Here is a 17,408-nt window from a genome sequence, read left to right as displayed (position 1 = left end):
ACAACTGAACATTTTCTCTGCTCTTCTCTGGACTCTTTCCAGTCTGGAACAGTTTTGCTTGAACAGGACATAGTGCTACTGGTTGCTGTGCTAGACAGAAATATAATAGGAGGTATTCCTTAATGTATCATACAAGCAAAACTGTTTATGTTCCTAATATGCAGTTTGCATTCTTGTACATATATGATGTAACTATTCTCATTCATGAATAACTTCTGACTGACTGCTACCCCTCTTACCCCTTCTTGGCAGAATGGCTGCTAGATTTTTATGAACTATTATTCCCCCTTAGAACCTCACACTTGTAAATACAAGTGCACTGTGATGTGTTTTCTCCTACAGATAATTTATTGTATTTGTCAAGAGCATTCTGAATTTAATGTATCATGCAATGAGTTAACTTCCGCATGGGCTTATTGTTATCTGCAAGGTTGAAGGATTGTTGCTTTATCAAAGTCATAACTGACCTTAGACAGTACTTGGCCCAAAACAGATCCAGCTAGACTCTCACTGATTATGGTTTTGTGAGTTTGATAGTGAACAATTAAAAAGTAATCTTAGTCTGTGATTTTGGTGTTGGTTTTGCTTGGTTGGTTGGTTTCGGTTTCGTTTTCCTTTTTTTTTTCCTCCCCAGGTAGCTTTGCACTCTTCCAGAAGTAGCTTCAATTTAATTTACTTTTGAAAATGTTATGAGTCGTTATTAAAATGTCAATAACATTGTTAAAATTAAATCGTATTTGACCTGCTACTTTTCTCTTTGAAAGACTTGTTGCCCTGTTACAGAAATTAATAGCAAACATGCCAAAAAAAAATAAGGGATATAACTTTTTTAACTATCTCCAACCTCTTACGAATACTTGATATTTTCATTTATTCTAGTATTTTTCCAGAACTAGTCTCTTCCTCATTTCTTGACTTTTTCAAGGCGAGCACCACGTTCTCCTCTTCACACATTTCTCACACAACTTCTGAGAGTTTTCAGACTCAACTAACAGATCTGAGCTTGTTTCTCTCTATTCTCAAGGTATCTTAATATGCACTTCTCATTATGTATAGAGCTCATTCCACCTTTTTAGCTGCCTATGAAATAGCCATCTATATCTGTACAGGGGAGTAAGCTCCTATTTCAGTCAAGGGAGACAGTGCACCAGCTAGAGCGTTCTTCTGGAGAGAGGCTGTAGAGGTATACTTGAGGATGAGGTGAACTGCAGTATCTTCAAATTGTTTTCAGTTCTGTTCTTTCCCCTTTTAGATAGATTCTTTCTTACTGACTTTACTTATTAGTCATGTAATTACAGTTCACCCTTTTGTGAAGAGTTATGGAAAACTGCAGCCTTCTGCAAGTGAACTATCACTAGGTTTTTCTTTTCCTGACAGATTTGTTTTCCTTGCTATCTCTTGTATCCATGGGTTTTTTGCAGTTAAATTTGTGCTTTATCCTTTATGACTTTGTTTCAGCATCTTGTGCTATTTTTTCATACTTGTCCTTAGGAGTTTGACCTGGTTTCCACTTTCTGTACATTCCTTTCTTGTGTTTCAGGTCATTGAAGACAGTGTTCCTTAGCAAAGTTGATCTCTGATTATACTTCCTATCCTCCTACTGTGTGGAATTGTTTGTGTTTGTACCCTAAACATAATTTCTTTAAGGAACTGCCAACTCTACTGAATTCCTTCTGCTTTAGCCATTTTTCCCATGAGAACTTACCTTCCAGTTCCCAGGGTTTATTAGAGCCTTCTTGTATAGAGTCCATTGGGTTTGAACTGATCTTGCCTCTTGTTTTTCATCTATAAAAATAGTATATATTATCACAGCTACCCTCAACCAAATTACCTTTGCCCTTATATTCCCGATCATCCTCTTTCTTGGTTGCTTAGCAAGGCAGCCTCTTGGCAGGCTGCTCTTGAAGCACTTGGCAGGCTCTAAGAGCTGCTGTAGACTGTACGCAGGGAGTGGTTAAATGCTGCTCATTATACCTAGAGAGACACAGCACATTGCTTTGTAATGTGCAACTGGAGATGCTCACCTAAACACTCACAGGAAAACACTGGCAACTTTTACTTGGGCATTTAATCAAAACACAGACAAATATGATGTGTACAGAATGTTTCAGATGCTCTCCTGTGAAAGCATCTGTGCCCAGCCTTGAAATTCAGGTAAGGAGAAGACAAAACCTTTCCCCTATTTCCTTTGCAGACCTACACATAAAATTGAAATAATGTGTCTCTCTGGACTGATCTTTCCTTGTCTGAATCTTTATTTTCTATTTACCGTCACTCAGAGGAATGGGAAAATCTCCACTGAGGGTGTCTGATTGGTGAGTAGAATTGGATTGTTAGTAGCTTTTCATGTCACTGTGATTTTCTAAGTGTAGGCAAATATCTGCAAAGAGAGATTTCTTTGTCAGAGTTGATTGTTGGGAAGTTTTTTTATTTATATACTTAGAAATTTCATAAAATCTTTCAAGAAATAAGCTGAGATGTTGTTTAGCTTTTGAAATCACACCATGATGAAATGAATCTATAAAGGATTTTTTGGCAGTCCTACTCATTGCAATAGCTTTCACCAGTTAAGAAGTTGATGATACAAGGATTCTGGTGCCTGAAATGAAGTGGCAAAGGCTTTCATTCACTTTCTGGCTTTGTTAAGGGTGATATGCATCTTGACTCTTCTAATTTCCATACAGTTTGCAGCTATTTGGATTTTGTCATATTTCAAGCATTTCAGCAGAAATTTTACAGGCTAGATATCTGCCTCAGGATATTTTTGAAAACCTTTGAGCAAAAATAGTTTATAGATTTTTATACAGGGAATCTGTGCTCTTTTTTCTCATCTTAACTGGTTCCAGTGACCTTTCTTCTAAGAAGTTCGGGTACATTACAGGCTTTGAAATAAGCATTTGAAAAATGAGGTTAGGAGGCTTCCTCCTGTACATTCTCAGTGAAACCTCTGCTGGACTGAGATTGCACAAGAGAGTAAACCATCCCTTTTAAATAGCAAGGCAAACATGAGCAAGACATTTGAGGGAAAATTGTTGAGGATCACTGGCAAAATAGATTCAGAGAACGAAATCAGCAGGAAGAAACTGTGCCTTGACAAGTAGCGTGAAAATTGATGTGGGAAGGAAAGAAAAGGAAAATGTGTCAGTTTAGTTTGGGAGATACCAAAATAGCTATAGGACCTGAAATGCAGAGCCTGGAACTAGCTGAGTAGAGAAGTGAGAGCGAGAAGCAGTGGGGCTGCGTGGGAAGCTTGGAAGTAGGAGAGACAGTTCTGATGAGCTGGACTCGGAAGTGTGGTTGGCGTAGGGGGCTGTGAGGCTGACTGAGGAGACTAAGGGAGGAGTCTGGCAGTGGGAGCCAGCAAGGAGATGGCTTGTGCATGAAGAAGACGGAACAGCAGAATCAGGGTGAGATCTAATGGGTGTTTGGGAAGCTGGAAAATGGGATTTGCTGGGCAAGCTGCCTGGGGATGATGTGAGGAAGGCTTTTGGAAGTGAGGTGAGGATTTGCTGGAGACTGTGTTAAAATTTTGCCTGAGAAGTGAAAGCAGGGACTGGGGAAGAAGGGGTCACAGCTGAGACAGGGGCTAAGGGAAACACTCTGGTGCAAATATATGTTCAGCAGGAGTGAAACAGTGTTGGAGTGCTCCTGGGGTGGGGAGTGCAAGGAGGTGGAATTGAGGGTAACAGAAGTGGAAGATTCTGGGCAGTCCATGCTGATGGTGGGAACAGAGGAGGCAAGGACAAGCTGTGCTAGGGACCATTGTCCTTCAGTGTCAGGAATGGCATCCTACATCTTGCTGTTTTGTTGCTGCTAGCAGGTAAGACTGGGTCTTGTCACTGTTGATGTCCAGAAGATGCTGCCACTATCCGTTAGAGTGGATATCATAAGGCTGGTCAAGGGAGCTGAATGATTCACCACTAACAATGATTTTTGTGCATGTTGTCATGATACCACATGAATACATTTTTCAGTAGCTTTGTAACACTAGGTTTTTAAAGAAACAAGATGCTCCACATAACTTGACACAGTTCACAGGATGATTATGCTCTTGAGATGCTCAAGGTCTGTGCAGTAGGATCCCCACTATCTACAACAGATGAGGGAAGGTGTGCAATAAATCAGGCAAGAAGTTTTAGGATGAGTCTTTGTGTTCTTTGTCTGCTGTAACAATCCCATGTGGGGCACCCATCTTTTCAGAGATTCACTGACTGTCCAGTCTCCATTTTTTGGGTACTTCAACAGGCTCTGGAAACCAGATTTGCAGATCTTTTGAGCATTTCTATCTGTAACTGAATCAGCAAGACTATTTTGAGCTTACAGTGTATTGTAACGTCAAATACTCTGAAATTTCAGGTCTTTAGTTTCAAGACTCTTTTGCCAAAAGCCAGCAGATACTTCATTTTATGCTCTATGATTTAGCTCACCACTTTAATCCTACTGTCTCCAAACTTCTTAATGTTTGATACTGCATGTGGCATAGCATGATGTAAAAACATGTTTCATAAAAACAGACTTTAAACATAACACTTCTGCTCAACAGCTTGCCCTGTAATACAGTGGAGAGCAAAAAGGAAAGGAAAAATAGGCCTAGGTTCATATAGGAAGAGAGAAGAAGGTATACAAACAGTTTGTCAGTAAGTGTCAGGATGTTTCCGGCAAAGAGGTTATTTCTGTAAAAGAGCAGACACCAAATCACTGGTATAAGGGCTTGCACCCGATTCCTACAAAGGAGTGTTCGGAGGAGTATAAAAAAGGAAGAGCAAAGGGGGAATGAGAGTAAAGGTATGTTTTTGGACAAAAACATTGTTGGATTGTGAAAATTAGGTTCAAAATCTGGACTAGAATGACAGAAGAAGCTGGAGGAAATAGGACCAAAAAGGAAAATAATTTAAGCAGAAACATTTTGTAATCACTGGAGTGTAAAAAGAGAAAGAGTGATTGTAGCTGTCATCAATTATTGTTGACAGGTGGTAGTGGAAAGGATACAAGGATATAATGAGGTGAACAGCAGCTGGGAGGTTGCCTGGGGGCTGTGTGGTAAGCAGCCAGGACTGTTACATGACAGTTGAGGCTTTGCTATTTGGTGTGCAATGGTAGGAATGAATGAATCAAGTTTACACAGGGAGGTGAAAAGCAGGAGGGGACAAAGAGAATCTAGGGCTGAGACAAGGTGGGTAGACTTGAATCGGAAGTAAAACATTGCTATTACTGACAGTAACTGAGAAGAGAAATATCAGAGGGTACAGTAAGACATATGAAAAGGCAGAGAATTAGTTATATACATGAGAAAAGCAGAAGGATTTTGTAAGGCCCACCTCTCATGAAACAAGCCTGGAAGGAGATTATTTGTTGCTACTGTGGCTGTGGCTGGTGTGCATCATTCTAAACTTTTCTTCCCTACTGCTTTTTCTCCCTTTCTTCCTCCTTTCCAAGTCTTTGAGGGTCAGGGTCATCTAGTTTCCCTAAAAGAAAGTGGTGACGTTTGCTGTCCTGTGATTGGTTTTGCAGTGATTTAATTGGCAGTTGATATGTGCATGGGATTCTGAATTAAGTTTTAGATAAAAAAGCCTCACAGCCCATTACCAGATGTCAGACCCCAAAATCACTAACAGGGCACTGCCCAGTCCCCTGGGGCTGTCCCCACCCCGCCCACAGCCCACAGCCCCATGTCAGCCTCCTGAGGCCATCAGTCCCTGCCCAAGCTATGCTGCAGCAGGACTGGTCTCCAGCTTCCCAGGGCCAGACGGGTCTCTGCACTGAACCTGTCCATATTTAGGAAATCAAAAATCCTTGACCTTTCTGGCTACAGATACAAGAAGAAAAAGAGAGACAAGTTTGATCACATAGTAAGGACTGGGTTCCAGTGTATGAATGGCTGCAGTGTATATAATCTCATTCCTCTTTAAATGACTGTGGTAATTTATTGGATAATTTGCATATTCCTTTGTATACTCATTTCTTTGAATTTGTTCTTCTTCACCTTCACTTCACTGAATTATACTTTGTGTCTTTTTCAGTCCAAATCTCAACCTCCCTTTTCCACAATGTTTTCAGAGCCAGCTACACAGCCTTTCTATTTCCCTTGGCCCCAACTCTGCCACTTTTCTTCTGGTTGCTGCTTCCTGTCTCTGGGAGCTTTTCTGTCAGACTCCGTGCTGCCTTTTCCCTTTTTTTCTCCTCACTTTAGTTCTTTTCATACCCAAATTGACTCTTCCTTTCCCTTGCTCCTTTGTGGGCTGGTTGGTAACAGTTTTAGTACACTGGCATCCTAATTGGTGTTGGCATCCCTGAAAAGAAAGATTTTAAGGAGTGATTTCAGGTGAAAAATGTAGTGGTTCTGTAGGTGCTTCATAAACTTTGTCCAAAATGCAAGGGCAGCAGAGGAGAAAGTGGGAGCTATTTGTTTGTTAACAGGGACTAATGGTAGCAGGGACTAGCAGTAAGACTGATGAGAAGGTAAAGTTGAGCTTTTAACACCGCATGAGAAATTGTAGATAAAGAAAAATCTTGGAAGGCAAGACAAGGAGATGATATGGAATGAAATAGAGAAGAAGCTAAAAGACAGGCATAAGATGTGGTGTAATGAGAATAACAAGCAGATTAATGATGACAGTGAGGAAGGTAGCACTATAGTTGCTGAGACCAGAAAGAAATCTGATGCAGTAATGGAGGGCTGAGATGACCACTGCAGAGAACAAGAGTTTTAGCTTGTGCCCTGTAATGGAAATTGTGACTTTGTACCCACCTCAGTGCTCTAAGTGTGCTATTCTATAGGAAACCTTTGTCAATCTTTTACTCAGTAGCCCCCAGCCAAGCTCATATGTTCTCTAAGCTTGTACCTTTTCTCACCTAACAACTTTTAGCCTTTACTGCAAATGAGATGATGTCAGACCCTGTCTCTTGCTGACAAAATATTGACAAGGGTTCTTCTAACTCTTGGCTGTCTGCAACCTGCTTGAGGTTCCTAATCCATTAGTGATTTTCCACTCCATGGACCAAGCCAGCCTGGCTGCTAAGTTTCTGGGGTCTTCCTCCCTCCTATCCATCCATCACAAATTGTACAGAAACCAGGGCGATGCAGATTTGGTTGAGCAAGGGTCTTGCTCTTGTAATTCACCCTGATGCAACAGCACACTCAGAACTGCATCCAGCAGAGCTTGTTTTTCCTGTTCATTTTATATTATGGCTGTTCCTGGGGGGTTTCTACACGTCATCCCCTCCTCACCTTCTATGTACCCATGTACATATCAGTATGTACGTGTTTGCAATTGTCTCTTTGAAGGGATTAACAGGGCTTAAGTACAGAATGGGGCTCAGCAACTGAGAATGTTATCTGTTTCCACAGGTTTTCCCTACCTTCCACTGAGTTGCCCTACTGGTACCTTTTTTTACTTCTGGCTTCAAATGTATCAGGAACATAAATAAGTATTGTTGTAATTTCATTCTTTTAATCTGGGAAGTCCCACTTATCATCAAGTAGGGTGCAGAGGATCACCCCACATGCTCAGCTCTGACCAAGGTCTGTCTGTGAAAAATTAGCTTGAGACACACCTTTGTAAGTTTATCACCTGGAGATTTTAAATCCTTATCAACCAACTTAGTTAGTTTACTTTTAGCAAATAATATGCCAGTGTAAGTGATATTAATGGTTCTGAACTACACATGCTTGTGTACATATATGTACATACACATGTGTGCATATGTTTCTGTGCTTGAGTAATAGAGGCCATACATTAAGATTTAATAATATTCAATACTTCCAGCTATAATACTTCTTATCGTTTATAAAAGTATCAAAATATTGTTTTTTCAGTCTGCTTTTTAAATTTAATATTTCTTTAAATATTGCAGATTTTTCAATTGCAATGATTCAGCAGTTCCAGGAGAAGGATTAGAGAATGCTATATTATGAGAGAATGCTATATTGTGAATCTTTGTTTCAGCAGGTCAAGGACAGAACAAAGTACCAGTGATACCTGTTCAAGGCAATGCAGTCTATTCTTTGTTGCCTGTTCTAGGAATAAATCTTTATGACAGAAGGAAGAACTTCAATCTGAGTGTGAAGTGCTAGGTTGTGTACTCACATGGCCTCATCATTAAATAACTTTATCATTTACCACTTTTGGACTGTCTAAATATTTCCTAATTGAGAGTACTAAAGGTGCTATATCAGGCCTTGTTTTGATCAGGGGAAAAGGAACTCATTCCAAACTCAAAGCTGGTGCTTGGATAAGTGTGAGTGGTTGTGATGTAGCTACACATGGTCAAACAGTTAAAGTCCAGCCCGGTAACAAATGTGTGGGATTATTGCAGAAGTTCTGATATCACAAATGTAAATCAAGTATGAGCCAAATGAACCAAGAGAAAGCAATGTAACAGAAAAAAATATCCAATAACTCCAGCACATGACAATTTTGTGAGACCCCTGGAAAAGTACAATCTCCTAATTGAGACAGAGAGCTCTTCTGAGTCAAACCGTCTAGCCTGACATACAAGGGATATGCGAGTAGGTTGCCAGCCACTCCTCCATACCCAGTGTAGCATATAGAAAAGGGAGATGTTGAAAGTAATTAAAAGCAGAGATTTGTCAGAAATGTCTTGAAGTAAACAGAAAGATGGAAAGAATATTTTATGGTCAGCAAACTTGAGAATAAAGATATGAACAACAGGATACAATTTTTTTGGTTTTATCACAAGGAGTGTGTATATTAGGAAGAAAAGAATCTTAACAATGGAATAGTAGAGGGAGATGGTAGAATTATCAGCAGTGCAAAGAAAATTGTAATTCAGGCTTCAGGCCTTTTTCTCCATCTTGCACATGCATGAGAATATTGGCATTTCCTTCTTCAATAATCTACACCCACCCACCCAACTATGTGTAACAAGAACAAAGCAGATTAATGCCTTATATTTAGTTTTTAGTATTTTTTCCTCTGGGGTTATGTTAGTTCCAAAGAGACAGTTAGACAAAGTCTCCTTGTTTTGTTGCTTTTCACTAGAAGAGGTTTCTGTTGGGGTTTTTTTTGAGTCTTTTTATACTGTCTTTCTATTTTGCCTATGGAACCCCATACTGCTGCTCTTTGGTTACAGCAGAATTAGTCTATGTAGTATGGAGTTGTTATGTTAATAGACTCACCACTCCTTGACTTAGGAATACCTTGAAGTTACCTAAAATCACACTTAATTCAAGGCAGGATGAGGTAAAATGCAAATAGAAATATTAACTCATTACATCTAAAATAGCAAATGCAATTAAAAGCATCTTGAAAAGACATAATAGATCGAAGGAATAGTTCATCTGATTTACTGACACTGACACCTACTGACAAAAGTGCTTTTTGTTTTGGATTTTTTTCCCTCCTTTTAAATTTCCATGCGACTTGTCCCTCTTCTGACAAAATGGCTCTCAGAGTTTTCTTTCCTCCTGTTCCTCAGGTTTCTCTTAGGTGATTTTCATCATTGGAAACCTTGCATTACACAGAACTCCATACTGGGTTCTCCCATCAGAAAACGTCTTCTGAAGAAGCCTTTGGACTTCATCATAAGGTAGCTTTACTGAACTGGCATGTTCATCTCACTTGTTGAGGGCAGTGTTAGCTCTTACCACCAGTCTGCACTTTGAAGTTTTCTGAGGAGTCCAGACAGACTTCACCTGTCATCTTGGAGCTCATTCTAGCCATCCTTACGGTCTGACCATACTGAATTAAGTTAAAGATTCTCTTGTTTCCACAAATAAACATAAGTCTTAGAAGAGGAGTTTAACCAACCCTGTGGTGGGTTGGCCTTGGCTGGTTGCCAGGTGCCCACCCAGCCACTCTATCACTTCCCTTCCCAGCCAGACAGGGGAGAGAGTAAGATGGAAAACAACTTGTGGGTTGGGACAAGGCAGTTTATTTAAAGCAAAAGCAAAGCAGAAGCTTGCTTGCACAAAAGCAAAGCAAAGCAAAAGATAGGAGAGTTTATTCTCTACTGCCCATGAGCAGCAATGTCCGGCCACTCCCGAGAAGCAGGGCTCCAGCATGCGTGACAGTTCCTCAGCAGGCAGCCATTGGAGACAATGAATGCTTTTGCCTCAGCTTTTATATCTGAAGTCATATGCTATGGAATATCCCTTTGTTCAGTTTGGGTCAGCTGGCCTACTTGGGTCCCCTCTCAGGATCTTGCCCTTGATTGCGGAAGGAATGTTACAGTGTTGATGCTGTGCTCAGCAGTAGCCAGAACACCACCGTGTTATCAACACCCTTCTAGCTATCAAAGCAAAGCACAGCACTGTGAGGGCTACTGTGGGGAAATGAACTCCAACTCAGCCAGACCCAATACAATCTCCTAAATGGGTTCTTTCCCCCAAAGAAGTAAGTCTCTCCTATTTCCCTCTTGTGACTCATTGACATGTTTCAACATGAAATATGTCTTATAGCAGACCTTATATTCCCTACCGGTAGTGTAATTAACAAATACATATGATACAAGTATCTAATTAGAGTAAAATTAATCCAGTTCATTTTCTGACTCCTGAGACAGGTATGATAACAATTACTTCTCTGAGGTGACTGCATTTAAAGTGAATGAAGCCCAATCTCATCTAAGCATACTCTAACAAGGAGTCCCTATACCGAATTATTTAGTGTCATATTTGTTTTAATTGCTACACAGCGTGAAATTGTGTCTTTAAAACGCTTCTGAAAAAGAACAAAAAGGAAACACTCAGTCTTGGACCTCATGAGATCAATGAACAATCTGACTGACTTTAACTGGTTTTGAAAACAGCCCCTGATGCATTAGGACTCAATGGATCTCACTGTGAAGTGAGAATTGATGTGCGGTGAAGAAAAGGTTAAAGGAAGATCTTCCCATAATTTTTCTTGTAGCCCTTACCATGGTCTTATGCAGCCAGGAAAATGAAACAATATTGGCTAAGTGCCGTTATGTGTAAGAATACTGCATTAATTTGAGTAAGTAGATTTAGTTACCAGTAATGCTGTTAACTGTATAAGTCTGCAGATATTCTAGTATAGATGTGTGTTATAATCGCCTGTCAGCCCTGAAACGAAGAAGCCTTGTGTGTAAGTACAATTTCAGCAATTTAAGTAGTGCTGACTCTACTGCTGTCTGAGAACATACAGGAATCCAGTTGTCATTATGGCAGCTAGGGTTTATGTACATCCACACATTGGTGGCACACAAATAACTTCCAAAATGATCCTATTGTATCTTGTAAAAACAATTCAAATATGAAAAATTGAAAAAAATTAAGTTGCATCCTTGAGAAATCCAAGCAAAGATGTTTTTATTGCCAGCAGGTTCAGGGTGAAAAATTGAAAAGCAGAAAATGAAAACAGTGTTGCTTGACTTTTTTTGATGGTGAAGACTCTACAAGACAGAAAGAGAATGTCACGTTTGCCAGCAGTTATTGCTTTGCACTTAATTTTGCAACTTCAAATAAAAACGCACTAATGAAGAACTTTCTACTGGGGGAAACAGAGTAAGATTGCACAGAGGACTTAGTCTCTATCCATTAAGTGCAAGGAAGCAGAATAAGTGATCACAGGAGAGGGAATATGTCATATTGGACTGCATTTGCCTTCTCTCCTTTTATCTGTGAACACAGAAAAACACCTTTTCTGTAGTTTTCTCTGCTGCTTCTATATGTTTCCTGTCATATGAACCATTTTGGGGCTCTTATGCTGCAGCAGCAATGGCAGCAAACACATATATGATGCACTGTCTTCGGAGAAAGGGAATGGGAGAATTCATCCATTGTTAGTTGTTAGGATTCTCTGGAGGAATAGGGATGAGTTTCTCCTGCAGTGATTATTGATTTATTTGTGCAAAGTGGAAAGCTTCAGGGCAATAGATGGAAAGAAACTCATTCTGAAGGTGTCGTAGGCTTTGCAGATATGCCTGTCACAGGTTATAGAGAACTTTGTATTCCCAGATTCCAAAGGTTACAAAAATTTATGACTTTGTAATCCTAAATGAAGATATTGTAACCCAATGTGAAAGAACAGAGAGTCTGCTTGGCAGCTTTAAACAACAGTTTTAAAAGAGAAGAAGGGAGAAGGATTTGCTCATAAACATGTCATTGTTCTGAGAAAGGGGTGAATTGTAGAATATTATGAAATAGCCATATTATTTGTCTGTTTAATTTAATAGTATAATTGTGGTGAGTTTCTTCCATAAGAGAATTTTTACTTATTAACAAAGCCTATTTTTATAAGACTTGAAAGGTCTTTCTGCTATCATAAATCTGTAAGAGAATTACTTGTTATCTTTGTTATATCAGTCACATGAAGTCTAACTTGTATCATCTTTCCTTGTTGACAGAAAGACAGATTTCCACTTTAGAGATCACGTCATACTCCTTCTTGTGAAAATAATATGAACCAGAAAGTGATAGTTTTCCTTCTCCCAAATTTTATATTTGGGATACTTCTTTTTGGATTTTTCTGTAAGAAACAAAAAACCCTAACAGGTGAGTAAAGAAATTATCAACAGTAAGACCTCATGTTTTATGGAACGAGGGACACTTTCACCAAATGTGTTAGAAAGTAACTATGGAGCCTAAGTGATAAACAATACTATGAAAACACCAAGGCCCTGTCACTGTGATAGCTATCTTAGCAACATATGAGAGGAAGAACACTACAAAAACATGATGTTAGAGCATCAGACTTGCTTAGACTAATAGTGCTAGCATGCTGAAAGTTTTCATTTTAATAAACTTTTCACTAAGTAGCGTAGTTTATTGCATGTTTGCCATGGGGAGACCAGTGACAGTAAACAAAAAATTGGTTTTAGCATCTTCATTAGTTTCTGTAAGCAGGATGATAGATTGAGTGCTATGATTATCACAAATAAAGAGACTCAAACAAGCATATTTTACTGAAATGGTTTAAATTTCTTCCTTGATTGCAGGTGCTTTTCCTGATCCTGCTGAAAATTGGGTGGCGATTCAAAACGGTCGCAAAAGCACACTGGCTTCTGTCTGCCTGAAGAACAACCTTAATAAATTAAAAAGCAAATTGGATTCTCATGTTGCAAACCAGCTCTTTGTGGAGCACAAGCATAAATTTATCTACTGTGAGGTGCCCAAGGTAGGCTGCTCCAACTGGAAGAGAACTATTTTTCTTCTCCAAGCAGACTTGAATGCAGAAGCTTCTGAAATCGAGCACGACCACATCCACCAAACATCGCTGATCAAAAAGTTGGTGTCTTATCCTCCTGCCATACAAAAGGAATTTCTAAACAATTACACCAAAGTGATGTTCACCAGACATCCCTTGGAACGGCTGGTTTCAGCTTATAGAGACAAACTTCTGCATTCTGAGCCGTTCTACAGTATCACTGTTGCTAACGAGATTAGGGCAATGTTCAGGAAAAACAAAAATTCTTCTGAAAAAGTGAGTTTCCAGGAGTTTGTCAATTTCATTATAGCAAAACCGCCAAATACTCTTGACATTCACTGGAAACCAATGTTTCTGCTCTGTGATCCTTGCAACATTCACTATGATATTCTGGGTAAGTATGAAACTCTTGCATTAGACTCTGAGCATGTTCTGAAGGTCATTGGAGCACCAGAGAGCCTGCAGTACCCCAGTTTGAAGAGATATGGGTCCGAGAAACGAACTAATGGTGATATCACCTTGGAGTATCTCAGACAATTGACCTCAGAACAAATTGAGAAGATCAAAAAATTGTATCAGATGGATTTTTTTTTGTTTAACTATACTATGAAATATGAAGATTATTTTTCCCTGAATGACTAATGTAGGTTAAACAAAGAACAGTTTCCTTCGTACAAAAGTGGGCTGAACTTGTCCTCACAGGTGCTTGATAGGTGGGTTGGTGACTGACTGCTGCTGAGATTTTCCTGAAATTTGTAGATACGGTTTATCATTCTAAACACTCTTATAAAAAAGCCTGCCACAATCTCTTGTACCATACAGTACTTTACCTATGAAATTATTGTCTTCCTGTTGATCATTAGTGGCATATGTTTGATTTGTGAAAACTGTTTATAAATGATAGATTTTGGTCCATTGGTAAGAGACATGGGAAGGACGAAGAATGTTGTTTTTCACAATGAATATTTTAGAACACCATTTTTATATAAATTATTTTTTTATTAGAAAAAAGACATAAGAAGTAATAAATAATCTGCTTGAGAGTCAAACCACTCTTTGTCTGCAAGAGGCTTAATCATGAATCCTGTAAAAAAGGAACAAATAACTTCAGATACTTGAAGCTGCATTACACAGAATCTAATACCTGATTATCTTCCCCTCTAGCAATGCTCTCATCACAGCCCACCAGTCTCATCCCTCAAGCAGCACAGTTGTCAGCAGTCAAGACAAAATTTCCATCATAGCTCTTAAAAATTTTCTTATGAGCAGATCTGGTGTTCATGGTGACTTTACAAACTCTTTTAACCACTTTTGTGAGCATTATGGTCTGATTTTAGAGGGAAGGTCTGAAAAATGCACCTTTTTTTAAAAAAAAGAAATAGCGATACCTTGTAAACTATACAAATGGGGTGGTGCAGGATCTAAAATCTCAGTGGAAAGGTGACTCTTATTTAATTCTCCAAAAGCACGTACCACACAGTCAAATGACTGCCCAGTCAGTACAGTGGGGACAATGTCTGGGCTTTCCTATTTGTGCCTGTTGGAGCCCATGAGCCCTTGGGACTTACCTGAGTATGGCACTTAGGCAGAGCTGGGTAACCTTGGATAATGCGCTTGTTCTACCTGTTCCTTTCTCACTTCACAGGAGAATGAGCGCAAATAAATTGTGGAATTGTGGTGAGGGGAACAATGAAACATGAGAGAAGCAACTCAAGCCATTAGCCACTTCTTATATTCCTAAGTTACTTCTGTTTTAGATCACTGAGAAGTCTATGACTGCTACCATATTAAGCATGAGATTTGTCCCTTTTTTTTTTCAAATCTATTGCCTAGTCACATTCAAAGTTACTTTGTGGCCATGTTAATTGTAACAAGTTTTACAAAGTAATTGTGACTATTAGTACCACCTTTAGGAGATGTCAGTCTCTCAGGAGCTAACCTGAAAATCTCTCAAACGCACCGAGTTCCTCTCAACTATACCTGCAAATGTACAAAGGCTGGCAGGCTAGTCTTGGACCCAAAGTTGGTTCTCACTTTTCATTACATAGAAAAGGACAGGGACAAAATTGCTTAATCTGCACTGCAGACACCAATTTGTACAGCCTTTGCTGCAAGCAGCATAGCTAAAGGAGAGGGAAAAGGAGATGGTGAAAAACAGATGCAGTGGGATTTAAGTTTCAAGGGTTGTGAAGAGACTTCCCAGTGTAGGGAGTGCAATGCAGGGGTTATCTACTTCAGAGGAAGGTGCAGTGATATATTAGTCATCAGCTGGAGACAGTGATGGCCAGAGAAGGAAGCTGTCTGCATCCCTCCTGGACGGCAGTGGTGCACAAACCAGGACTACCATTCAGTACATCTGGCAGGCCTTGCATTGCTAACTATTTCATAAAGGGGGCAGATTTGGCACAAGGAGAGATACAAAGCGAGAAGACCAGCAAGAACAGTGAACAATTATTTTTTAAAACATAGCCTATGATTTTAAGAGGAATGATTCATGGTTCTGGATCTTAGCCTCACCACCCCCATATTTGATGTCCCCACAGCCCTAGTATCCCCTGATTACTGGATTACTCATGACACTCTGGCAACCCTGTAGTTCATGTAGATTTTTTTTTTTTACTTTTTAGTTTTGCTGAGGCAGAGGAAGCTGGAAATTACTTCCATCAAAGTTGAGGCTATGCAGAAGGATGCAGACTCTCTCTTTTTCCTGAATCAGAACCATCTCCAGCTACATGCTTCTTTCTGCTTTCTTTGACAGATCATGCAGAGATAGAGGGGAATAAGATTTGCTTCATAACTCACTTCTACACAGTAGAGCTCTCCAGAGCTCTAAGTATATCTGAAGCTGTAAGTATATCTAAAAATACTTTAGTTTTCTGAAACCACCAGCCAGCCTAGGAAAACTCTGAAGAAATTATACTGACAGAGTTTGATAGGTGTCTTTGCTGTCAGCACTCTAGTGTTAACACCCCCCTCCAGTTTCTTGCTGTTAGATGTGAGTGGCTTTCTGTTCTTATTTCCTCTTTCACACAGGATCACGTATTCTTCCCACAGTGGTGACAGAAAACTGATGGCTAATTCATTCATCACAAGTGCTAGTCAGTAACAAAAGTGTATCTATTGAAGCAGAAAAATCTCTGTAACTATTCACAAGGGACTTTGAGTTTTGACATTTGCCAATAGGAAACTGTAAGTAGCACATTGCCTTGAATCACTGGCTGCTGTAATGCAGGTGTGGCTCTGAACAAAAAAAACCTGCAGAGGACATGTGCATGCATGTGTGCACATATTAACAACAGTTTTAGGAAACAGCAACATACAAGAATGATATAAATTATGGATTATCAACAGTAACAAAATGAAAATAATGGGTTGATATCTGTCGGAAAATAGAAAAAAATGCATTCTTGATATTGTAATGTAGTAAAAATTGATGTTGGCTCTGGACATTGTCCTAGTCAGCCCACAAGAATTGCAAGACACCTGTAAACTTTATGATGAAAATTATAATATGACTGTCTCTTTGTGGCCTGGCAGAGAGATTTCCTGTACTGTCTTCCCTAGAAGTGCACTGGCCAGAACAAGGCTCTAAACTGAGATGGACTCCTTCCTGGCTTTTGCCCAGAGAAGGACCTCCAGTGGAGCTTCTTTCCTTTGGATGCTAACTTGGGGTATTATTTTCCTGGGAGAAAAATGGGTGCTTGCTGTTGGGAGCAAGAGTGTAGGCAGTGTGGAAAGGCTCAGGGGTCCTGGGGTGGATTTGAAGGGGTAGGGAGTGCCATAATTTGTCTTCAGATTTATTATTATATGCCTGCGATATGACTATTGTTATATTTCATTGCTAATTACCTTAATAAACTGTAGTGAGTTAACACATTAATCTATTTGTTCATTCTTCTCAATAACATCTGTTTAAAAAACAAACCCATCTCAAAGTTGTTCTATCAAATCGTAACATAGGCCACACACTATTAGACAACAATAAATACAAAACCGCTTAGCTCTGCTTTGTGACATTAATATAAATCTGTATCATAGGACTTTTAAAGAATAGAAGTAATTAGCAAACACTAATGTGTGCTCCAGATGGAATGGAAGTAAGTGGAAAAAGGAAGAGAAACAAGAAATCTTGCAAGGTCAATCTTGTGTCTTTCCTACAAATCTGTCAGCAGTGAGAAAATAAGAGAGACTTTTCCCATTCTTATGGAAATCCTCATACACATTCTTAGGATAGGTATCCACAAACCTGACATCATACTTTCTTCATGAAAGTATAAAAGA

General features: G+C 39.4%; 1 protein-coding gene across 7 annotated transcripts in view; it reads left to right on the top strand.

Annotated features, from left to right (window-relative positions):
* LOC113946759 (carbohydrate sulfotransferase 9-like) overlaps positions 1-17,007 on the top strand; it is a 32,963-nt gene extending 15,956 nt beyond the window's left edge. Inside the window, exons 1-5 of one of the 7 annotated variants that reach the window (XR_003527539.1) lie at positions 3,109-3,498; positions 9,439-9,549; positions 12,328-12,475; positions 12,919-15,974; positions 16,161-17,007. Coding sequence is in view for 6 of the 7 variants with exons in the window: in XM_027642501.1 (XP_027498302.1) it covers positions 12,382-12,475; positions 12,919-13,769 (945 nt within the window). In the remaining variant the exon portion in view is untranslated. Of the gene's footprint in view, positions 1-3,108; positions 3,499-9,438; positions 9,550-10,947; positions 11,067-12,327; positions 12,476-12,918 lie in introns of those variants that run through there. The other 6 variants (XM_027642504.1, XM_027642500.1, XM_027642499.1 and 3 more) reach the window with 6 other exon arrangements.
* The last annotated feature ends 401 nt before the right edge of the window (positions 17,008-17,408 follow it).

The sequence above is a fragment of the Corapipo altera genome, unplaced genomic scaffold, assembly GCF_003945725.1.
Source record: "Corapipo altera isolate COAL_440 unplaced genomic scaffold, ASM394572v1 23b, whole genome shotgun sequence".
Classification (NCBI taxonomy): Eukaryota; Metazoa; Chordata; class Aves; order Passeriformes; family Pipridae; genus Corapipo; species Corapipo altera.
The sequence above is the reverse complement of the archived record's forward strand: the minus strand, read 5'-3'. Positions and strand labels throughout refer to the sequence as shown.